Source organism: Rhinolophus ferrumequinum, chromosome X (genome assembly GCF_004115265.2).
Source record: "Rhinolophus ferrumequinum isolate MPI-CBG mRhiFer1 chromosome X, mRhiFer1_v1.p, whole genome shotgun sequence".
NCBI classification, from domain to species: domain Eukaryota; kingdom Metazoa; phylum Chordata; class Mammalia; order Chiroptera; family Rhinolophidae; genus Rhinolophus; species Rhinolophus ferrumequinum.
Window position 1 is genome coordinate 23,485,899 of NC_046284.1, and position 25,966 is coordinate 23,511,864.

Genomic DNA, 25,966 nt, shown 5'->3' on the forward strand with positions numbered 1-25,966 from the left:
GGATTTCATAGAATTTTCATGCGTTATGAAATATTATTTATCTTTTACTATTTTTCAACCATTTAAAAATATACAAGCCATTCTTAACCATTCTGGCCATACACAAACAGGGTGGGCCGGATATGGCCCAGGAGGTATTGTTGCCTATCCTTACCCTAGAACACAAGCTCTTAAACGGTAAATAGTCCATAGGCCTACACCAGAGGTAAATTTCATTGAGGTCCTTAAACTTCCTGAGATCACGTGCAGCATTTTGTACACACATCAACTTTTCTGTGGACACCTCCACAACTTTGATCTGACTCTCCGAGAAATCCAGGACTAAAGAAGATTAGGGCCCATTGTTCTAGAGACAATTCACTGATTTTTAGGAGGCATTTCCTAAAACCCTCATAGTTTCTAGGTACTGTGCAAGTCACTGGGAACCCGTGGAAATTCCTACCCTAGAAGTTGCTAATCCTGCTAGGGACATTGAGGGTAAATAATTGTCTAGGTGATTTTTCATTCCTAAAGTCAGTTGTCTCCACCATTTTTGTTGGTTTCATAAAACTCAGAGAAAGTTGAAAATCCACACCTCTAGTTCTAGGAGGAAAAGTTTCTCATATTTTCAAATATTTAGTAAATAATTTAGGTTTGAGTGAATATGTGAAACATAGTTAAGTGTCCAGACTATTTCAGGCTATAAATAGAAATTCAGATTCAATCTGTTCGGATCCTTCTTTAACATAAAGATCACCCCACGGACTGGTTCATGTTAGTTCAACTGCCATCTAGGGCTGCAATATAGGTGTAAATGGGATTAAAGTTGCTTATTAAAACGGAATGTATGAGCTGAGGTTGCAGGCAGCTTGACTTAATTGGTGGCTGTTAGCCAAAGCTAAGCCCTTGAATGCTCAAATCCATGAAATGGAATAGTTACCCTGGGGCAGAGGTGGTACCGTGTTTCCCTGAAAATAAGACCTAGCCAGACAATCAGCTCTAATGCATCTTTTGGAGCAAAAATTAACATAAGACCCGGTATTATTATATTATATTATATATTACATTATGTTATAAAGACCCAGTCTTATATTAATTTTTGCTCCAAAAGGCACATTAGAGCTGATTGTCTGGCTAGGTTTTATTTTCAGGGAAACACGGTAGTAAGAAAACCATTTGAAAAGAAGTGAGAAGCTCAGGAGTTCCTGCCTATGCCCTAGGGTTGGGAGTAGAAGAACTTGCTTTTTCTCAATAAACAGTGTTATAGAAGGAAGTTTGTACTCAAGGAGGAAATGGTTATAAAAGTTATAATACTCATTTTAAAACCTAAAGATGGCACAATGTAATATGTGGTGAAACCTTAAAAAAACTCTAAACATTTTCAGCAAGCCCCTTGTACTTTTTATATAGACTTTTAATTAATTGACAGCTTGTTTATACACTTGGAGCATATTACAATGTAAGCAGGCTAAAATATATTCCAAAGAAAGAAGAAGTTAACTAAGAAAACTCTGCCCCCCCCAAAAAAAAGGAAGGAAAAATTATGGAAGTTCAGAGCTATTGTAAATAGAAAGCCTTGCTTACATGTACATTGAACTTAACTATTATTAATTGATCAGTATTTATTAGTCATTAATGATGTTTTTAATCTGGAAAATCCACTCCCCTGCATGTCTTTCTTTTAATTCAATAGTTTTTTTTTTATTTTTTAATGTAATAATGGTCCTTCCTAGTTCTGTAAAAGGCAAAAGCAAAAAGTATCCCGGAGAATATGATGGTGACTTTAGTGAGAAATTTACTATGAAGGAGAGAAAAGAAGTACAACAAAGAGTATTATTGTGTGGTTCAAATCTGGAGTTTTTACGATTAGAGAGTCTTGCTGATTTTGAGATAACCATAAATCATCAAATTGATAAAGTCTGCCTTTTTTAGTGGGAGCATGACTGGATGGCTGTCTCCAAGAGATTTCCATCTCATTATATAAAATAATATTATATCAGTTAATTCCTGGAGCTTCATATCTCATGCAATGAAAAGTATGACATGTCCCTATGACCTTTTACATCACAGTACCTAGTTAGGTTGAGTCAGCCTTTGGCTGACTGTTCTCAAACCTTAAAGCACCTCCCCTGACTTTCCTGGCACCTGGTGTTACTCCTTTCCTCTTAAAGCTCTTGGCTACCATACCTTTTCTACTCACCCTAGTGAATCTTGCCAGCTTGGTGAGGAGAGAGTTCTTTATATCCTTCCTAATTGCCAATTAGCTAATTTGATAAACTCATCTAAGATAGAGTGCTGATGGGAAAACCCTTCCTTCCAAGTTGAACATGGTTTATGACAGGGACTTCATGGAAAATGCTGTGCTGGTGAAAAATTCAAGTCAGACTGTAGGGTGATGTAGTCAATATACTATATTGCTCCTCACTTCATGCTCCACAGTCTCCTATTCTACCAGTATTTAGAGCTGTTCCTATTAATGTGATTTAGCAGAAGGTGTGGGCACAGCTTGTGAGTATAACAGATTCATTATTTTTTTGATAAACGAAATAAAAAGAAAGCAAGAAGATATGCTATTAGTAATACACAGTGAAACACCACCGCTTGTACAACAATGTACTAGAGTCTCTGTTGGTAATGTACTACATTTAACCATGATTTGTTATTAATTCATTAAAATACTTAAATTGATTTATGTACTTTTTTAAATACCAATTCTTTTAATATTTATTTTATTTTATTTTTAATTTTATTGGGGAATATTGGGGAACAGTGAGTTTCTCCAGGGCCCATCAGCTCCAAGTCGTTGTCCTTCAATCTAGTTGTGGAGGGCGCAGCTCAGCTCCAAGTCCAGTCGCCATTTTCAATCTTTGGTTGCAGGGGGCTCAGCCCACCATCCCATGCGGAAATTGAACTGGCAACCTTGTTGTTGAGAGCTTGCGCTCTAACCAACTGAGCCATCCGGCCACCCCTTAAATTTATTTTTAAACGTCATTGATTATATCAGTCAATCAGTCATTCACTATTTGGTACTACAGAGGACACACAAGAACTATTGAAGAAATTATAACCACATTGAGAAGCAAAGACTTCCACAAGTGGACCAAACTGGAAAACAACACAGTAAAATAATAAATTGTATGGTTACAGATAAAAGGCAAAGCATATTATATCAAGCTCTTCAAGGTCAGAACTTTTTAAAAAGAGAAAAGCCAGTAAGAGCCCTTTGCATTTCTAAAGATTTTCCTTACAAGTTGTACTCCAGTTTATGTACCTTATAATCCTATTATCTTATTTCTTCCTACCTAACAGGGATCCTTGTAGTATTTTTTAGGGCCTCTTTTTGAACTTTGGATATCATTTGGCCCCCTAGGTAAAGACAAGGCTAGGCAAGTCAAATTAGTTTGTGAAATAGGACCTTTATTTTTTTTAATGACCATACCAACCTCATTTTAGGTAGATGGCATGAAGTTGTTAAAGCTCCCACTTTTTCAATCTACCCATTTCTTCTTACTCATTGCTGTATTCCATAATTGATGGTGGACCAAGAAGAGAAGCAAGGGTTTTCTAGAGCAGGTGGGAACTATGGTAGGACAGGCAGCTTTAAAACCAAGTACTGGTGGGGAAGAGGAAGGAGGAGGGTGAAACAAAGGGGGCTTTCAGGAGAACCTGAAATCTGCCTGCAAAGGCCATGCTATGGAAGGAGACAAGGGAGACTGCCTGTATGTATTGTGTCATTGGTGACATGGTTTTTAGGTAAAAATGGAAGTGCTAGAGAAAACACATTTGGAACAGACTCCATCAATGAGATTTAATTTGGCTAATTCATGACGGTTAAAATTATGAGGCTTGTTTTGTCAGTTTACCAATAAATTTGTTACTCAAAGAGATTTGTTGGTTTAAAAGCAACTCTTATATGGATGTTAGTATGAGACTAAAAATAAATCAGAAGAAACAATGGCAAAGTTTGATATGGCTTAGGCTTTCTGAAAGAATGCCTCCTTGTGTAATAACAGGAATAATCTGTTTACCTCTAACGCCTTTTTTTTCTCTTTTAAACATACAGACTTCCTTTCCTATGACTCCATCACTTGCAGCTAATCCTGCCATGGCTTTCAGTCCTTACTTACCTCATCCTGGGATGGGCCTGGTTCCTGCCGAACTTTTACCAAATGCACCTGTTCTGATTTCTGGAAACCCATCTCTCGCATTGCCAGGAGCTGCTGCTCCAAAACTGATGCGTTCAGATAAGCTGGAGGTATTTGTTTAGAAATATATAAATACCTATAGGGTAGATAGTAATCTTATGCATAAAACACCATTCACAGAGCCCAATGTTTTGAATGCTTTAAATAAGTGCACCTAGGTTTTAGCTAATGGAGTATAACCTCAGAGAATGTTAAACATTTTTATACTGCAATTATACCCTGTTGTGAAGTGCACTGATCAGTTGTACAGTACGTCAAACAATGTCTTAGTGTACCCGGCCACAGACTGGGATGCAGAATCTCCTTTGCTATGGCACAGGAAGTCTGGTTGGAATGCTCCTTTTACCCAGCCTCCAGCTTCATAGACTGGAATTACTCTATTTGTTGATGAGCCTCTACTTGCTAAAATAATCAAACTGAAAAAGTAGACACTCTGTGAATGAAGAATGTAAATGGGTCTCATAGTGTCTAAACTTTTTTGTCCATTTTAAGAATGATGTACTAGATATTAAATATACCTTGATGCCTAAGAAAAGAGACACAGACAATAGTTTGGTGGTTACCAGAGGGTAAGGAGGGAGAGGGGTGGTAGATGAGGGTAAAGAGGATCAAATATATGGTGATGGAAAGAGAACTGACTCTGGGTGAACACACAATTTGATTTATAGATGTAATATAGAATTGTAAACCTGAAATCTATGTAACTTTACTAACAGTTGTCACCCCAATAAACTTTAATTAAAAAAAAAAGAATCTGAAAGAAATTTCAAAACAGCTTTCTGATTTATGGAAGTCCTTCAAACATCTTTTAATTATCATTATTCATAAATTGAAATACATAACTAGTCAATTTCTCCCACAGTCAGCTCCATTGGCAGCTCCTTAAATGCCTGGCAGTATATCATAATGGAATCCGATTGTACATGTAATGTAATTAGGTCGTGGTCCACAAGTCTGCACATTGCTGTGTGATAAAATCTCATCTTGGACTTAACAAAATAACTTCTTCTTGCAAACTTAGCTACTTACACTTTAGGCTGTGTATTAAGTGGAAGATTTAAAAATGGTTTCCAGTAACACTTTTAAGCACATTTATTTCAATGTAAGGAAAACAGACAACTTTCCTTTGGGGAGAATGGAATTTTTTTTCTAGGAATAGAAATTTTGTCTATGTTTACATCTCATAGTCAATATGGTTTCCCATTATCCTTCAGCTTTTTAGATTTTTCCTAAATAGATGACAAAATAATGTGTATTATTGCTCTTACATTCACTGGCAAAATAAATAAAAGCTAATCACCTTCAGGCATCAATGTGATATTTTTTTTCTTTAAGGTTTGCCGAGAATTTCAGCGTGGAAATTGTACCCGTGGTGAGAATGATTGCCGGTATGCTCATCCTACTGATGTTTCGATGATTGAGGCAAGTGATAACACTGTGACAATCTGCATGGATTACATCAAAGGCCGATGCTCCCGGGAGAAATGCAAGTATTTTCATCCTCCTCCACACTTGCAAGCCAAACTCAAGGCATCTCATCACCAGATGAACCATTCAGCTGCCACTGCGATGGTAAGAACAGGCCAGGACTTGTGTACTGTATTTCGGGGTAAATGATTAGTATCTTCCTCAACGTGTGTAATATCTTGTAACTGTAATCTTGGATAGTCATGAGTGGACCTTAATACTAATAGCCAAGGTGATAAGCTGGAAAAGAGAACCTATTTATTCTACTTCATTCACTAAAATTTTCTAAAGGTAATGATTTAAAAGCTTTACTGATGATTTTAATCTACTGTGCTTTTTCTCCCATTTTTAGAGAAAGAGAAATTTATATAATTTAAACCATCAATTATTTTTGAGTGGTTTTAAGAACCTGACTAACCTTAGTATTCCAAAAAGGCAGCAAATTGCTTCTCTTCCTGTGAGACATAATTGATAGTGGACACTTTTCTACTAACATCCTTTAAAGCCTTTCAAAAACAGAGGACTTGGAAGATGGGATGGTAAGTGGGCTCTAATTTCCCAAAGGTTAAGGTTTTTTTTTCCTTTCTGGAGGATTGATTTCAAGGCAGCAGCGAGGGGAGGCTGGGGACACATTTCTACATGGTTGGGAGAAGAGGCCTGGCGAAAAGTTGTCCTAGCGAGTCAGTTTTGTGGAAAAGTTAGTTCTACTTAACACTGAAAGGTAGGAGCGAGGAAAAATATTTGCATACCACACTACAGTGTGTTAGGTTGAGAAATAGGAATTATGATTACTTAAGTTTGTCACAGCTATTAATTATATTGATAAGCTACTTGTTATTTCTTTATTTTTTAGCCTGAGACTTTCCTCGTGTAATAGAGTATAACAGTCTAATAAGGGACAAAACCTTGAGGAAACTTCATATTTTTGTGGAAGAAAATCACCTGCACAACCCTGAAGTCCCTGACAGAGACCTTAGCTTTTCATAAGAGAAGATACTTATTTTCAAACACTCCTACTTGTTAACATTTTCCTCAATGAATTGAAATCTACCTCGCTGTAACTGGAACTTACACTTATTTTATAACACAAAACAAGGCCATCCCTATTCCATATGAGTGTGAGTCTAATGTCTTTTCTCTAAACCAGGTGCCCCACATTTCTCCAAGCTTTTCTTGTAGGTTATGGCTGGCTATAAGGACACAGCACCAATTTTTGACTTTTTCCATTTTTTTAATCCCCCTGTTCTCTCAGAACTGAACCCATTACTTCATGAAAGATCTGAGTAGAACAAACTTATTTTCTACCTTGATCTGGACAACATAATCTGTTAATGAATGTTAAAAAAAGACTTCACCACATGTTTTTATCTTAAATTATTTCAAATGAGGGTATTTTAAGCTATGAAAATAAGAAGCTACCCAAAATGTTCAATGCAGAATTTAAGCCTCCAATTTTTGGATTATTTCCGTAGGTGGCATAGAGCTCAGAAACAGTGTGGACCTATTACAAAGGAAAGGAATATAGTTGGCCCCCTAAATATAAAGATTCTCATATGCGTGCGGCATACAATGAATGGCTTACTTGTGCCATTGTGTACCTGTCCCATATTCAGGCATGGAGCCTTCATATGTATGGGCCCATTTCTGATGATTGGAGTGGGTTTGGTAGAATGCATATAAGTCAGCCCCAAATTGCCACATAGAAATTTAAATTGTATGTAGTAGGCCTTCAATTGGTACTTATGAATGTCAATATAGAACTCCTTTCTGAATAGCTGATCAGAACAGAGTCTTAGTGGTAAAGTCAAATTGGCCCATAGGAAGTTGAAGTAAGATTAAACAAAGAAGGCTTTCCATAAAGAAGCCTTCTATATGTTTAAGGATTCAGAGTAGAAATGCTTTGTAAAAGAGATATTTTTACACTGTTCATGTGCATAGCTTAGTTTGGCTTCACTGAAAGCAGCTTGTATTTAAAAGAAAAAGACTTGAAGGGTTATTTAATTTCTCAAAGAAAATAGAAATAACCTTTTGGCCTTCTTTATCCACAGGAGTAAGGAGGTCATGGTATATCCCTTTTTAGCATGCCAAAGGCTAGTTACTCAACACAAGTGTTCCTGTCTCCTTAAGAATTTGGAGCATACCTAATTGTTGTTGCTGGGACATGTTTTTTAAGTAATGTGCAATTTGCTGAGAAAAAAATGTAATGCCAAACTTCTCCAATGAATCTGATCCAGGGACAAGTTTGACTGAGTTCTAAGCACAGTGGGATTGTGAAAGAATTGTAGATGTGAAACAAGGATTTTTAAATGCTAATAAGTTTTAGCATTAAACCTTACAAGGACTTAACAAAGCAAATAGCACATACTGAAATGCACAGCAAGCCTCTACAAATGAGAATTGCATACATTTTGTTAACTATCTATGGTATCTGGGTGAGGTGGGTGATGGGGGAGAAATAATTCATTTGCTTTTTCCTTACATGGTAGTCGGGAGATATACAGTAATAAGATTGGACCTGAAGTCCTTGTAAAAATTGTATTTTGTTTTATAGAGCTACAGTATCAGACTCCAACTACTGATACCTGTTTTATCACCTATATAGTATTTATCTCATAGAGCCACATCCAAATTTTAACTGGAAGAAATCTCTTTCCTGCCATAGCTGTTGCCTCTGCTAATCTCGTTTTAATAGATTAATATATGAGCATTCCCTGAGATGTTAATTTTAGATGCTTATTTGCTTAGTTTCTCATTGATGGGAAAGTCAATTATAGATTTTGGTGTAATATTCTAATATTAAATTTCTGCAGTTTCATTTCAGCCAACAGAAAACCTTTTGAAATTATTTAACTTAAGGTCTCTATAGATTTATAGTACACACATACTCCAGATCTTCTAGTTGCATAACCTAATGTCCTTCAGAAAGGAAATAAATTAGATTTAAATAAGATTTTTTTCCAGAATACTCTTAAATGAAAAAAAAGGTAAGTAACATTCAATGTTATCAGAGTAGAAGAGAAAAAATGTATAATTTATCCATTACACGCAATTTGAATTTTTTAACCTATTCATTTCTTTATAGTTAGAAATATTCATTAGGAATTCAAATGTATTTATATGTGTAAGAGTAGTGTATTTATACATAAAATAGGCAAGGTATTTTTGAACTTGTGAGCATAATATCTGGTTTTATAAAGAACTGATGTAAAATAATTCATTAATCAGAAGTTAATCTAACCATTGTAATAGTGTGGTGAGATACTATCTATTAGAAAAATTATATTGGAATTTCTGTTTAAAATTTAAGTTAGTTGTTTTTTTTATAAATTCAAGTAAATACATTGGTGCTTCATGTCTATCTTCATAAAGAAAACAAGTTTTCTTATATCTAAAATGTGTATAAAAATGTAAATAAAACTCATAACAGTGATTATACAGATTTTTGTCTTGGTGATTGTAAATAAAAAGACTAATCATATGATTAAGAATACAGCTTTAATAGTGGAATATTACACATATCAAAAAGAAATACAACATTTTCAGTCTATTTAAATACATATCTTGACAATGAAGATTGGTGCACATATTTTTGTTAGTTTTCCAATAGCACTTGAATATTTCATAATTTAGTGAATTTCAGGGAGTTTGAGGATTTTGTAGGTACTAAAGTATATTATCTTTTTCCTCTGTGTACTAAATGTAAATGTATTACCAATATGATGAAATCTATTTTATATAGGTATATTTTTAATTAAAGGCATTCAACAACCATAAGCTTTCAGTATGTATCAGATTCCTATGCAACAAAGAACAATGTGATCTCTAGACAGTCTTTCTGTGTGAATTTCCATTGATAATACATTTCAGAACACTGTAATATAAAAATGAACAAAGAAAAAAATTTTTATCTCCATCTCTGGGTAGTGTACAATGCAGATTTTATCAGTTCTTTTGTAAGGAAAAACACAAACCTCTCACCTATTAAACATGATAAATTAACATAAAGGATACACTGGAGTCCAAAGACAAAATGGAAGAGATGTATCATTCACTGGAAGTCCAAACACAATGGAAGAACTTGAATTATTTTTACCATTATTCCTGTGCAACAAAAGAGCCGTAAAAGACATTGCAAGTTCACCACACACATTCTTTTTTGTTTGTACTTTTGTTCTCCTTGAGAAAATGTATTATTTGATATATTGAATAAATCTATTCCCCCCGTAATGGTAAAAATAAATAAATAAATGCTTATTTGCTGTTAACAATTTCCTATCACATCCTGCCCAAATGATGAGGTCCTTTTTTGTTTGCCTAACTTAGTGAAATTGAAAAGCTTCCCCCCCCCTTGTTTGTTTATTTTCTGTTTTGGACTAAGTCCTCATTTAGTGAACAGTTTCATCTCTGCAGTTGGTTACCTTGCTCGATGGATATCCTTGCAGTGGGTACCTTATCTAACTGCTGCTTACTTGGTTTGAGTACAATCTTTATTTTTTTTAGTGCTATTTATTAATCCATCCCTCCCTCACAGGCCCTACAGCCTGGTGCATTTCAACTGATACCAAAGAGATCGGCACTGGAAAAGACCAATGGGGCCACCCCAGTCTTTAATCCCAGTGTTTTCCACTGTCAGCAGGCTCTGGCTAATCTGCAGCTCCCTCAGCAGCCAGCGTTTATCCCTGCAGGTGAGAACAGGGCTCTGCAGGTGAGAACAGGGCTCTGGGCACTGCCAGTTTAGTGATGTTGTCAATGTATACAATGCATACCAGCTCCCAAAAGAGCTTTTATGCGAGGACTGTCAGCAGGTGCTTTGACTGGGAATAAAACAAGACAGTTATATTTGATCTGCTAGTATATATAAGAAAATTTTTCTATGGTTCTCGAAAACTAATGGTTTGAAATCAAAGTAGGAAAAACTGTCAACATTTTTCTTTTTAGTGTTTCTTAAGTTTTGCTTCTTATCATTGATTCACTTGGTTCATTCTCAAACTAATTCCTTGACTCTTAGGTATCATTTTCAAAGACATTGGTCTGCCCTCAAAAAAAATGTTTCCCAACTTCAGCATTGCAAAAATATGTAGTCTATATCTTTGATAAAGCTACCCTTAAGTTTATAAATTTATACTATAGTTTTATATATATATATATATAGTTATATAGTCATATAATGATGTATATATGTGTGTGTGTGTGTATATATATGTATGTCAGGTGGTTTTAGCCTCTAATTCTTAAGCCAGTTAACATAAAAAATATAGCAGTTTTCCTGATATATTTTCCTGACACTTTGCAGCATATTTTGTTACCTCCCACATTCAACTATATTTAATAGCATAACAGTTTTGTACCAAATTGAATAAAAAATTTTAAGTCAGAATTTTGTTCAAATAAATATCATATACGAGGGAAAATACCTTTTTTCTAGTGGTTTAAGAATGAGCATATAGTCTCTTAGGAATAAATTGAAAAAACTAACCACCCAGAGTACAGTAGATTTTTTTTGCTAGAATTATAAATGCAAAGTTTGGTAACTTATTAAATGAAAGTGACATGCTTTAAAAATTAATTTAGGAAGCCTTGTTAATTATATAAACATACTAAATGCACAGTATTATATAACGACTTGAAAATAACCTGTTGGTTAATTGATAAATTGATCAGTTAATAAATTTTGAAAGAAGCTATTAAAAAAAAGTCTTTTGTCTAGTTATTAACCACAATACTTTTCCATCATGTCATTTAAAAATCACAATTTTTACAATATTTAGACTTTCTGCTGGATTTGGCTTATTTAAAATCTAGATTTATAAGCAAAAATATCAGAAGAATCTTTTCCCCCTTAATTAATAGAAAAATAAAAACCTCTCAGGCTGAGAGCCCCCTCTAATATGTGTAATAAATTAAAATTCTCCCTTTTATGATTAAAGTTACTTATAATGTGTTTGTCCAAAATAAAGGATATAATTTAAGTGAGGTGATTCCTTTAAAAAACAATTAATATTCATTTTTATACCTAAGAATCTAAGAATTACTTTGATTACCTGGGTTTGTGATCTTAAAACTGAGCTGTAATTGTAGGCATGGAAGATTACTGGATTTGCATGTGCTGATTAATTAATATTGCAAAGAATATCTTTCTAGTTAAAAATTATTTCTATCAGTAAAGCTTTAATAATGAAATATCTCTTTTCTTTACTTTTCACGCTTTTCTGCATGGTGTACAGGGCAAATACTGTGCATGGTACCTGCTTCAAGTATTGGTAGGTTTTGTACAAAAATTCTCAACTTTTTCTAACCTGAAAAGAATGTTTTCCTGTTGTGACTATGATAGAGACGAGCGAATGAATGATGTGGCTGGACATTTTCTGAGTATTTAAGGTTTGATATGGTACTGTTTTCATGTCTTTGTGGAATCACAGTAGTGTTGTACTCTCAAGTCCTAGTTGGTTGCTACTGTGGCCAAATACTGACCCTGCCATTTCTCTATTTTCACCCTAAAAATTACAGCTGAAATATTTTGAAACATTTCCTTATTTAGCCAGAGTGGGCAGTTTTGTTCTTATCTTTACATCTGTTACTAAGAAATTATAAAATATTTCAAATGCACAATTTGTAAAGTACAAAAAAACACTTCTCCAAAAAAGTTATCCATAAGATCTAAGTTATTCAATACTCAGATGTTTAGAAAGGATGAGTTAAGCAAAGTTAGAACATCCCATGTTTTTCTGTGATGAATTCTATGAATGTTCTGGAATGAAGTGTCATCTGCATAGAAACCAGGCAGAATCATTTCAAAATGACTCTTTGGGGGTATGTGATTTTTAACCAGTTACATACAGATCCTTTAATTAGCCACCAATACAATATGGTAGCCATCTTGAAACAATTTTGTACCTCACTAATACAGAAGAAGACATGAAAGTGACTTGTTTCCCTCTTAAGAATTTCTTTGATGTAATACAGAATTGTACACCTGAAATCTATGTAATTTTACTAACAATTGTCACCCCAATAAATTAAAAAAAAGAATTCCTGGGGAGTTCACAGCTCCTATAGTCCCCATGGGCACCAGGAACAGACCAGGAGAAAATAGCTCTGTTTGATACAGGAAGGAATTATCCCACCTCACTCCACCATCTCATATCAATCCAGTTCCTTTCATCCTTTTTGAGTGATTGCAATAGCTTGACCTCTATCGCATTGGTCGACCAGAGTAGATGCAGAGCCCAAAAAGGACTAAAAGGCTTATTGAGATTTAAAAAAAAAGTCAAAATGACAACCATATAATAGCACTCAGTAATACAGCAGGGTGTGAACCCTGGCAACCTAGGTGAGGCCTCTGTTATTAAGGGAGTTATTAAGGGATTGGCTGTCCCCTGTAAGAATTAAAAACATTTCCACTGATACTAACAAGAGCACTATATGCATATGATTAGAACAAACTTCTGCAAGTTTATGAAACATATCTCTGTCTTCACATTTTGTGACTGCTTCCCTGCCCTTTCAGCTAAGAGCTCTGTGTAGGAATGCAAACTGCATGCTTCTGTAGTGCTGCTTCCAGTATAGTTACTGCACTCCTAATAGGAAAACAAGAGTGTTTTGAGAATTGGCACGTTGTACAGTAAGGGATGTCTGTAAGTAATGGATAACTAAAGATAAGCATAATGAATAACTACAGTCTATGAATCACCATTTGGGGGTACAACTGTGATTTCTAAGACATTGCATATGTTGATTTTCCTCTCCCCAAGCCATTCACTTTCTCTGTAGACTCAGAAAATTTCAATTTCATCAATGTAGACGTAAATTATTATATATATGCATGCTTTCCATTCACACATTAATTCCTTGATTTGCTTTCCAAAATGAACGAGAAATGAGAAGAGCATCCAAAAAACTTTTAAAATGAGGTAGAAACTGGAAAAGGCAACGAGAAAACATCTTGAAAGAGATGTCGTAGCTACTAGCCATCGTAACTCTAATATTTACAGTGAAGATGAGATTTTGTCAGATATTTACTATGAAATATCCCATATGTTTGTTTGATAAATAGCCTAAATTTCAAGGGGTTTGCCAGACAGAGGTGTACTTAAAAACCTGCACACATAGGCCATTGTATTCTTTATATCTGCTTCCCTACCATGTACCCACCAATTGAACTGCCATTTTTTTGGCATGCAGATCAGGTAAGTATATATATAACTGTCCTTTGAACCTGCAAATCTAGTGACAGCACTCATGTCTGTAAGTTAGTGAACCCAAACACCAACTCACAGTTCCTCACTCCAGTTTTGAATGTGCAACCCAGTTACTTGTTCGTTTAACTAGCTATTCATGCCGATAGCCTTGGTAAAATCAGATTTTATTATATGCACCCATTGTAACCCCTTCTGAAAATTTGGCCTTTTAAGTGAAATAAAATGTGATTCTACTCAAAAACTAACTAAATGTTGAGAATAACTCAGTTTTCCTTAATGTGAACTATAATGGGCTTTCCCTTTCCTCTTTTTAAAATTGTCCCCATTCTGTTCTATGTTGCTTTGCACTGACTGTGATTGCATGATGCCCCCTGGATACATCATGATGATGTCACATGGCTTGTTGCTGTGATACCTACCACGCCCCATTCCATCGTTTATGTCATGGTTACATATATGCTTCACCCTCCCGTGTGTGGCTCCCACGGTTTCCTACTGAAAGTGCCCATGATGCACGGCGCTACACCTACTACTGTGTCTGCTGCAACAACACCTGCCACCAGCGTTCCCTTCGCTGCAACAGCTACAGGCAATCAGGTTTGGCCATTTATTTCACCTAGATAACTACAGTGTGATGGTAAGACACAGTATATGCTTTTTGGATTGGTGAGAGACATTGATCCATATTCCTATGTGATTCTTAAGCAGTTGTTACATTTAGAATTTTTATTTTTGTGTTTATTCTAGAGGGATATGTCTGCTTTGCTACTTATCCTGAGATGAATCAGCAGAGTTTTCTCATTTTCATTCGGTTACCAGATTTCTCTCTTGATATGCTACTACACCAATCCTTAAATGTATATACTAAATATTTCCTAAATGCTTCCTCATTGGTCAAGAGGTGAATTCGTTTTATTTTACTACCATTTTGGTTGTTGCTTTTAAATTTCACTTAGTAGAGTCATCACCTTTACCTTCAGATCTACTGGAAAGAAAGCAAGTAAACACATTTCTTTCCAAGGCACAGATGTCCCTATCATTACCCAGTAATTGCATCAGAAATCCTCATGCTGACATTAGATGTGCTTGTGTTGTTTTGATTTTTATTTGCTTTAGGTATGTGCAGGCAGAATCACAAGGGAAATTATAAATTTTGGGGGAGTCTTGAAATCGTAAGGAGAAACAAACAATAATTATTGTGTAATGTTATGGCCGTTTTGCCTTATTAAAGTGGTAACAATGCTGAAAGACTGCAAGTTCCACTGCTGTTTCAATTACAAGTATGATAACCATATAGCACACAAAGCACTAATTAATTGGGGGAACAAAACACATTCTAATCTGTGCTTTGCAAAATTAACTATTAGTGGATATGGTTAATATGTCTAAATTTTCCTTTGAAGTTGATTATGGTACTGATTACCATGTCCAAGCAACGAACAAAATAAATGGAATTCTCTCAAGAAACTATTTTAATCTGAAATCTTTTTTACTACTATAGATACCCCCATTATCAGTAGATGAACTGAATAGCACCATGTTTGTTTCACAGATGTAGAAGTTACCAGTAGAACAGTAAGTTTTTTTAAGTATTAATATAAGTAATATTTATAGGTTATCATTTATTTATACAATTGCATTTGTTAAAGCTTTCGTAAATATTTTCATTAATAGACATTGCTTGTAATGTAGAGCTTGATTTAAGCATTCTGAAATTTCCAAATTGAAATGTAGAGAGCAAATATGCAATTTTTATATGAAAATAACATCTGTTTCTATATTTTCCCAATGAGCTTACATATTCTGAAATGTTTTCCTGTTGTTAAAAGGGTATGATTTGTTAGCCAAAGACAGAGATCACTTTTGAATTTTAATTCTTTAACATATTCTACCTTCTTTTTAAAATTATAGTTAAGCAAAGTAATTTTGTCACAATTTGACTGCGATGGTTATCTTAAAGACAGTAAGCAATATGCTTCTCCCATGTCATAATAGAAAATGATGTTTTTACAGTCTGCCACTTTGTATTGCTTCCCATGTAAGTCTATCAGAATTGCTCCAGCTGTTTTGAATTTTGAGTGATATAATTTAATAATTTAATCATTATTTTCATTCAAATCCTGGCTTTTTTGTGTGTAGTTTTTGTTGTTGCAGAATTTCCCCCATTCACCTTTTATCTCTTTGCCTGATCCATGAGCCTGTAATAGTACACACTTAATCTGAACAATTGTTCACTTGAAACATGTGACTTTTGAAGCCACTTAAGACTCCTAGATATCTTAATTAATCAATTAATTATAGGGACTTATTAAACAAATACACCAATTCTGAATTGCATACATTGGTCATTGAAAATTCGAAGTTCTCACAACCAGAGTGTTTCACTTGATTGAAGAAGGCCACAGTTCTGTTCTCTTGAGGGGCTAGTTCCCCAGAACCTGGGTAGCATTTCTTTCTTGCTGAGGACACAGGCCCAGAACACTAACTGTTCTGGACAGAGTCTATAGCTGATGTACATTAGATAAATAAGTCCCTTCAATCGTAAGAAATGTTTTTTAAAAAATACCTTTAAGTACAGGAAATAACTGAAGTAGCTGTGAATTGTAATAGTTTTCAAGGGTATCATTTGGGATAGTGGCAACTTGGGAGTAGCACCAAGCATGAGACTGTGGGTTTTGCAAACACTTGCCTGATTCTCACGGGCAGTTTCACATTAAGGTAAACAAAAGTTGTCAAATTAACTTTCCAACAGAACGTGTTTAGGAATATCGATCCCTTTTTGCTTGATTCCATTAGAAAATTTAAAGGTATTTGGCACCCCATAATCAATTCAGCATGTAACAGATGTTGAAAATTTCTCCAAAGTTCAAAAAAATGTAATTTTATATTAAATACTATATAGTACCTCGATTTCACACTTAGGCTATTTCTGCACAGCTGTGACATACTCAGAAAAAAAGTTTTCTGCAAGGCTCCAAAATATTCAGATAAAAAGTTTAAGTTTATTTAATATTTGCATATTTCAAATATTTGGAATCAAACATGTTTTTTCAATGTATGCTTGTTGAAGGAAGTAGTTGGATGGGTGGATGTTCGTCAACAAGTTTTGGCATTGTGTAGATAATGCCTTAAAGAATTGAGCAAATCACTGTTAACTTAGGGCAATTCTGTGCATTAGCACTCAGAACCAGACTGTCCTGCTATATGATTCTTTAGAGACCGTCTCCAACAGCCCCATTTTTACGGATGTAGTATATGAAATTCAGAGTGGGGAATATCTTGGCATAGTTCACATACAGAACTGGAACAAGGCCCGATATCCTGACTCCTACTTAAATAACCCTTCAATATTTCTCATTCTTTTTTTTTTCCATTTCAGTTGTAATTCTGAACAACAGAGTTATGAAGTATCAGAATCCCTCCGTGAGACCTCCATATGGCCTTTCTATATATATTCTTGCATGTCCTCTTCTACCAACGCAACAATAAGCATGGTATAGTCAATATATTAATACAAAAATACCAACCAACAAATTCAAACTAAAAATAAAGCATTAAACAATCAATGGGTATGTTAAAACAAAACATGAATAGCAAACTAACTACCATGTATCTTATTTGAATTATTAGGTAGAACACCACCATAAAATTTTGTAATTTGTTACATTATTCTTTGTGATTTTCTAATAACTATTATGCTGAGTGGATCTCCACAGTGGATTTTTGGCTTACTGTGCATTTTTGGTGGATAAGTGTTTATTTGTTTTGAAGTGTTACCTTACTGCTTTGTTTACACAGTAGCCTATTGGGTTGATTTAGAATGTAGAAATTATATCCAAAAACCATTTTCTCCATTATTGTATTGTATTGTATTGCATTGCATTGTATTGGGGTATATTGTGTTAAGTTTTTACATGCTACAGTGCTTTGCTGTAATATGTGTGGTGTTTTATTTCAACTAAAATGTTATGAATGGGAAATAGAAATATGTGGGCTTGAAAAACATAACAGGTTAATGTTAATATGCTTTCTCTCTTTAGAATATTTCTGTAGGTTTCTTGGGGGAGACATTTAAAAATCTTACTTTTGAATGTTCACAAAACCTGTTCATAAACACGCATGTGAATAAGTTATACCTGAAGATCTGACCTTGCATAATGCAATCACATTACTCGATTTTTTATGAGAGAGACATAATCACCTGCAAAAAACAGGGAACTTCTTAAAACATTAACCGCTAATTTCACTCCTTAAATAGCTTGAAAGACTAGAATTTACCTTTAAATGAATTTTTCAGCATTTATACTAAAAAATATGTAAAGTGCCCATTACATTTTTTTGTGTGTGTGGCGCATGGATCCTATCTCCAAAGTTGAGTGTCTAAAACAGCCATTTGTCATCTTCAGCTGAAAAATTGATACTTGGAGGCTTAAAGGTATGCTAATTACAGGTTATAAATTGAACAGGAGATGGGAGCATGGATATATTTTTTACATATTGGAGGAAAGTGTGTAAAAACCATTGCAATGTAACCTTTTACACAAGAGACATTTTCCAAATGGTAAATGGCTCATGCTCTTTAGACTACTCTTTGAATAATAAGTAAGATAACAATCTAGCAAAAATCAGTCAGGGTGAAAGAGAATTGGTTCCAAGTGAGGTCTTTCTCCTTAGATGGACAATCTTTTCTGTTGATCACAGTTGGAGCCTGAGTATAGGTTTGGAGAAATGACAGGGGTGGGGATAGACATTTAAAATTATTCTTTGATTTATTTAAAAGTTCTAGGAAGGATGTTCATAGTTGTCTTTAGCTCCAGCTCAACTGAGTTTCCTGTTTTGTTAAACACTTCAGTGAAAGAGCAAGCACCTGTGTGATACATGTCAAGTGTTGCTCTTCCCAAACTTTATTAACAGAGTCTCTCTCATCATAACCAATGTTGGTTTGCATTTGTGAGTTTTTGTATGTATTTGAAAATTATAATAGAGAGGTTTTTAAGACCCTATGGATGAGCCAGAGTGGCTGCACTCCACAGAGCTGAGCTAAATTCACATTACTAATTCTTATGAAATAATTTTATAACCAAGTAAAATAATAATTCCTATGTTATGTGGCATAACTCCACTTAGTTATTAAAGTTGCTGTCATCATACAGTGGTGGACCCATATAATATTTTGCATCAACTTAGATTTAATATTTTCTACTAAATACATACTGTCTCACTATAAAGTATAAAATCATCAAATATGTATAACAGGTTTGTTTACTTCATGAAAATGAGAAACAAAGAGAAAATCTGACTTAGGATACCTTAAGCAGACTGGTAGTATTTGAATCAGAGAAATATCTCCTGACTCCTAGTTGTTCCTCTGTTTCACATTGTTTGTACTTAAGAACATTTGAGACTCCATCCCAAAGCAGATCAATTTAGTTCAGAATACAAAAGAGTAAAATTAGTTCTTTTGTAGTTGATAACATGTTGATCTTAATTGTCAATCCAAATCATGATCATCAGTGATTTCTAAATGGTTTTGCTTGCAAGGAGCCATTGCCGTCTGTTAACAGTGTTGCGTGGAGTTAAAGAACAAGAGGTGTCTTGACTTTTACCTATTGATTCTTTGAACCACTTAATTTCTTTTTCTCCAAATCTTAATATTGTTAGAGAAGAAAGAAGAGTATACCTTTGTGAAATTATTTGTGTTTGGAACTGAGTTTTGTATAACCTGTGCCAGTGCCTCTCCAGGAGGGCAGATATGATCACAGGACTCCAGGAAGTTTGCACCTGAGCTGGTCTGGATGTATTCCTGAAGGAGACAGAGATGTTTTCAGTGCAAAATGAACTTTTTTGTGTAGTTTGACATTTTGATGCAACATACTGTCTCATTTAACTTTTTAAGCTTCTGACAAAGATGTTCATAGACAGTAAATCTAAAATACAGCTGTTTTCATGTTGCTTTAAGCACTGGAGGACATTAATAATGACTTATTTTTTAGTAAGAGGTTTGGTGAGGAATATTCAGGGTAGTTGTGTTTCAGGTGCCACAGTTTTTGATATTGTTGGCCTTTTAAAAGTTGCTTTGTAAATGAATTTAAAGAAAGAAAAGTCAAAGCACTAAAGTTTTGATCTAGATGCTGAAGAATTTTGACAAAAATGCAATTTTAAGATAGCATTCTTTGAACTAGTTGTGTAATGACATATCTTTATTGAAGAAAAGAAAGGAAGAAAGGTTAGTCATTAGACTATAAAAAGAAGTCACAAAACTAATCAGTGACTCTAAACAATAATTTACTAAATGAATTGTATATATAAAATTCTAATCACTTGTGATTCTTAGTTAACATTTTATAAGCTTTGTAATTTGCAAGGGCCTCTAGTTTTACTTTTCCAAAATTAATGTTTTTGTCCATTTCTCTTAGCCTTTTGCAAAAATGTGCAAGAGTGCTGAAACTTGGATAAAATAAGTCATGTATACAGAGAAAGTAATCTAAAAGTTATCTTTTAAGAGGGTTTTAGTAGTATCAATTTTTTTAAAAGCACTGTGACCATAACATATTTTAAAGAGGGGTGAAGATTAAATTAAAATTAAATGGATTCATAAAATTGCTATTTAAATACAGTATTTACTTTTACAATTGGAGCATGATTCCACAGCCAGCTGTTGCATTTCATTTGTCTCGATTCTTCTTTCTTTAATCATGATGTGAAAAGCCATCTTCTCTCGACTCCATCAATCTTTTCCATCTGTTTTTGAACGTGCTTTAACGTACTCTGATCTTGCCAAAAGCATTGTCCTACACCACTAGGCTGTGTTCACTAATGGGCAGCCTCAGCTCACCAGCTCTCCAATTCGGTGAAAGCAAGTACCTCCTCACTTTAATCAGCAGGAACCGAATAAAATTAACCTTTACAACTTGAATCTGTTTTTAATGGCATGACCAGTAAGCGTAGTAATATCTGAATAAGGACAACATTGGCATTAAATTTTATAAACAATATGTAAGGAAGACCCGTGTGCTACTTGGAATGTTATTTGGTTCTTTTCCCTCTCCTTTGGAGAGTGTAGGTGAGGATGCTCTTAGATAAAATGCGGCCACAGATTTCTGAGTTATTTTAATTTGTAGGGTAGGCTGTTATGCACAAAATGATTAGAAACTGGAACCCTCTTTATTTAAACCTCTTCTACATTAAGTACATATTGAAATTGAAATAGGGAAATATGATTTCCCAATTCTGTTGAATAGATTTAGAAAGATAGCGGCCTAATTTTAATTTTGCCAGTGCCTGAGGAAGGCAATAGAATGAATAGTATGTAAAAGAGTATAACTTTGTTTTGCAAATTTAGTTGATAGTCTAATCAAACTGTAAATATAATTACAAATTAAGTTTCTCAGCACCAACTCACTAATTGGTGCCGTGTTTTAATTTTTCTTGTTAGTTTTTAAGTTTTTGATTTTTTTTGTTTTATATCTCTAAGTAACTAATGAATTTACTTTTGAAGGAGATTTAAAGAAACTTTAAGATTTTACTACATGTATTCAACCTGCCTAGATAGGTTCTAAACTGACACTGAAGCATAACAAGATATAGATTATAATCCATAACTATTCCTTACAGTTCACAGTTTAAGAACAAGCTTAACTTTATATACAAATAATAATTTTAACTAATTATATTTAGTCGTTGCTTTAGCAACAAACTACAACATGGCTACCTTAAGATACCTTTTTTGGTGAAAACTGTACTTGTAAACTGTACATGGTTTTTGACAGTATGAGCAAATAGAAGATACATCTCAAATCTCAGAAAACAGATATGGTTGATTTTCTTTTTAACCCAAATTCCCATGTGAAAGCTGAATTTGTGTTCTTGTGTGACTTTTTCATCAAAAAGTTTACAACGCGTGGATTCTAGAATCAGGCTTCATAGCTTATAGAATGTGTTGTGTGGATAGGGTTATTCCACAGTATTTAGACTTCAAAACACAACTGCTATGTTTGTAATACATTACCTGACCTTTTTTTCATAACTTCATTTGTTCAAAATTATTCAAGTGGCATAGCTGTTAGATACAAAAATTCTTTTTTCTGGCATTATATACTTCCACAAATATATCCAAATGAGGATTAAAGAATGATGAAAGCATATTATGAAATCAATTCATTTGTGAAACTATGGATAAAGATACTGTGGAATGACCCCTTAACAGTGTTTGAGAGCCATATGCTGCAGTTAACTGATTATCTCAGTTAGGGTGCGAATGTGTGAGACACACCTTTTTTGCACTTATGTACATAGTCCATGAAAGCAACCCTTTGAGCTTTTTTAAAAAAAATAATATAAGAAGTCTGTGATAATAGTGGAAAAATTAGTAGGAGAGAGTTATTTCTAAGGCTTTGAGACGGAGGGTTTTTTGCTATAAGACTTAACTAAAGTATGATGTTGCTTTGCCGTTGTGGAGGCTTTCTTGTTTGCTACAGCTGACCAAAAAGAGTAGACTGGTAACAGGTAACAGGTCAACTTCAGCTAACAGTACTGAGCAAGAGTAAAAGTATTTCATCTTTTAGCAAGAATCACTAGCAGAGAATGTTTGCTTTTTAAATTAATCCTCTATACACACACACACACACACACACACACACACACACACACACACACACACACACCAGGCAGGTTTCTAACTGAGGTTTTCTGTTTTCAATGGTTGCAAGTAGTGAAATACTCAGTAAATTCCAAGATGGATATTCAAATTAGTTTGCATCTTTCACAGAAAATTATCAATTGATATATATCAGTTACATAAATTAATATCTATTTAAGTAACAACCAAATTGTTTTTATCATTATTATAATTTGTTAATAACCAAATTGTTAATATTTAGCCAAATTGTTAATGTTTAGCACTATTTCCCCTTAAGATCTAGAACCCAAAACCAAATTGGCAGCCATTGAAAGATTTAACAGTTAAGTATGGCCAGCATGGGGCATTTCACTCCCTTCAATGCTCCTGATACCACTTTATTAATGGCTTCATTTATCTATACCTGTTCAGTGGAAGCTTTCCTGATTTACCTTTACCAGATTAGAAACTGCTTCACTGTGCCACTTCAGCCTCCCCCTGTTTTAACTAAGCAGAAGAGAATCAGCCCAAATCTTACAGACTTAAGAACTGGAAAAGAATGTTTCAATCAGACCTTCTCTGCCAATTTCAGCTCCCATTTCACCTACAGATCACCATTTAACTTTTTGTTGCCTCCAGGCAATGAGGCCTAGAAAAGGTCAAGGTTAGAAAGGTTTAAGGATAGATCACCACAGGTACTTTCAGTTTGCATCTTGGGACTTGTTGCCCTTGCCCTGAAGAAGGAGCGATGCTGGGATTGAGGGAGTTGTTGTTAGTATTGATACCCATTTTGATAGCTCTCACTTAGAGAGACAGGAAGATAAGCCAAAGCTAGAAAGCAATTTAAGCCTTACAGTTATCCAATAGCTCAGGGCCAGTTAGAATATTTTTACCCCCTTCAGCCCATATCACTTAGAGTGAACCATACAACTAACAACCTGACCATCTGACCAGCATTTTCATTGATATAAAATGTAAGCATTCATTCATTCTGTATTTAAGAACTCCAACCTTATCACCAAAGTGTTTTCCCAACTTAACTCATGTTCTTGTGTTGACATTTCCTTGTGAATCTATAAGCCCCAATAATATATTTTCATAAGGTCAACAGAAATATAGTAAGATTTTAAGTCAAGAAACTCGTCGATAAAATAGTAAGAATGAACCTAGAAACATCACAAAAGATCCAATTAATTGATGGCATGTTGTGCCTGTTAACATCCACTGGGTCACACTCTTTGGAGCTTAAACATAGTGGTTGGGTTTAAATAAGCAAAATTAGAGAATGAAGTATAACAGAATGTGAATAACTTGAGGCCAATAAAGGACCTCTGTTATTAAACCCAGGAAAATATTTAGTTGACTAGTTCATACAATTTCCAGCCTCTACACTTGTCCTTACCTGGAAGAGAACTACCCTTTTAATACTCCAAAACAGGATTATTCCAGAGAAATCTTATCTTTAAATAGAACCCATCAATTATAGTACTATACCTAAAAGGAAAAAGCTGTATCACTATGAAATGTCCCAGCTATTTGCAGATATTGCAAAAATCCTCACTAGTCATCTCCTATATCATATTACTTTAATAAAATAAAATACCTCTGTAACACGACCTAAAAGTAACCCAGCTTTAAACAGTGCGCTTTTTTTCCCAAAACACACAACCTAAATATTTATCTTCATAGAACTGCATGGTTCCAAAGCTTTATTTCTATACACAGATGCTGTTTGTTAATGATGAAAACCAGTTTGTTTGTTTTTTTTTTTGCTGTCTCATGTGTCTAGCAGTTGAGAGAATGATATGACCATCATATCATTGGATTCTGGGGTTGCCCTTTTCAAAATAAATTGCCTTTTGTTGCTGCTTTAATTATTAGAAAAGGAATCATTTGTTATCATGTCCTCAAATTACAATAATTTAAATTAAGATTTTTTTAAAAAAGATGTTCTTAAATGTACTTTTTAAAAGGGCTAACTCTGAATTTATATAACAATAATTTGGTATAATGTAGAAAATGGAAACAAGCATTTTGGGTATAAAAGATCAATTTAAAAATACCTATAGATAAGAAAATAATTAGCCCTGCCTGTGCAACAATTATAGATTTTGATTACAAAATTTCATAAGCATAAACTTCCCATAATATTTTGCCTCCAGAATGCAATAGTTCATTCCCTCAACTGCTATCAAAGGGAAGATGCTTTGATTTTTGTTTTTTTCCAAGTTATAGTGCTGTACTGCTTGTTTGTGTTTAGAGGTATGCATTATACAACTCATTTTAGTATGCTTTTTCTATGCTGTTTATTTTTTGTTCTTTTAATAAAATGTTAAATTTCTTGATTATGTCTTTTTTATGAATCCATATTCATACGTTAGGAATTCACTTAAAAGCTTTTCATATCCTAGTATATTAATCCTAATATTTAGCAATTCTATCATAAAATTTAAGTTTGTGATTTGGTTCAGTGTTATATTTCGTACATAGAATAATTGTATTTCCAAATATACCTTCAGTATTATGAATTATATAGGTAATACATCCGTTGTATTAGATTTATTATTCCTATGATAGTGGATTTACTAACATAAGAAAAACACACTTGTATTTTCGTAGAAGAAAACTAAAGTTTTTGAAATATTGCATACTAGTTTCTATTGTGCTTCAGAAATTCTGAGGCATATTCTAAGATATATTATTAGAAATTTGTATTTTCCAGTTATTCATTTCTACCCTGAATCTTCAATGTAACATAGGAAACCAGTGCTGTTGATTTCATTCTTTTCAGATGAGCATCAAAGGTTTTATAACAATGGGATGCATGGATTTTTCCATTAAAATATTTTCTCTCATTTAAAATTAGTTTTGTCCAATAAATGGCACAAGAATGAAAGAATAATTATTTTGTTTTTTAAGAAAGCAAAATGTAACTTGGGAATACTTTATTCTGTCAGATTTCTAAATACTTAAAAACACTAATTGGGAATGTCTCGTTGGCCACCATTCAATAGTGGGGCTGATAGAAAACTGTGGTGAAGAGACTTTGGATGAGAGGTCATGGCAAAATAAAGTATTATTGTTCACACATCTATAACAGTGAAAAGAGCCAGGGAGGAGGTTGGGTCCCTGTCCTGTATCAGCTGAATCATGCAGAGCTACTAACTCCCTTGCCCATTGTGCTTTAATATTTGGTTATGGTTCCCATTGTGGCTTTTCTTGATAAGCCGAATTTGAGTCCTTTCATGTGTTGTGCCTGTTTCTGTGAGTTTGATAATCCCAGCACTAAAACCAATTCAGTATATAGACATCTACAAGAGGCCTTTGGCCTCTTCGGAATTCAGTTCATGTCTTTCTCTTTGAAGATGTTGAATGATAGATAAGAATTCCTGATCATCATGAAAATTGTCTATTGGCCAGAAGAAAGTTGACCCACAGGCAAAACCGGATATCAACCAAGTTTACCTTGGCGCTTTTCAACCTCTTTTTCCAGCATTCTT

General features: G+C 34.2%; 1 protein-coding gene across 9 annotated transcripts in view; it reads left to right on the forward strand.

Annotated features, from left to right (window-relative positions):
- Nucleotides 1-24,811, forward strand: part of MBNL3 (muscleblind like splicing regulator 3) — a 78,721-nt gene extending 53,910 nt beyond the window's left edge. For 4 of the 9 annotated variants that reach the window (XM_033106416.1, XM_033106481.1, XM_033106446.1 and 1 more), the window contains exons 3-9: nt 4,043-4,234; nt 5,520-5,756; nt 10,183-10,336; nt 11,876-11,911; nt 14,352-14,446; nt 15,351-15,424; nt 17,229-24,811. In XM_033106416.1, the coding sequence (XP_032962307.1) occupies nt 4,043-4,234; nt 5,520-5,756; nt 10,183-10,336; nt 11,876-11,911; nt 14,352-14,446; nt 15,351-15,407 (771 nt within the window). In that variant the 3' untranslated portion in view covers nt 15,408-15,424; nt 17,229-24,811. The remainder of the gene's footprint in view (nt 1-4,042; nt 4,235-5,519; nt 5,757-10,182; nt 10,337-11,875; nt 11,912-14,351; nt 14,447-15,350; nt 15,425-17,228) is intronic. The other 5 variants (XM_033106424.1, XM_033106455.1, XM_033106463.1 and 2 more) reach the window with 4 other exon arrangements.
- The last annotated feature ends 1,155 nt before the right edge of the window (nt 24,812-25,966 follow it).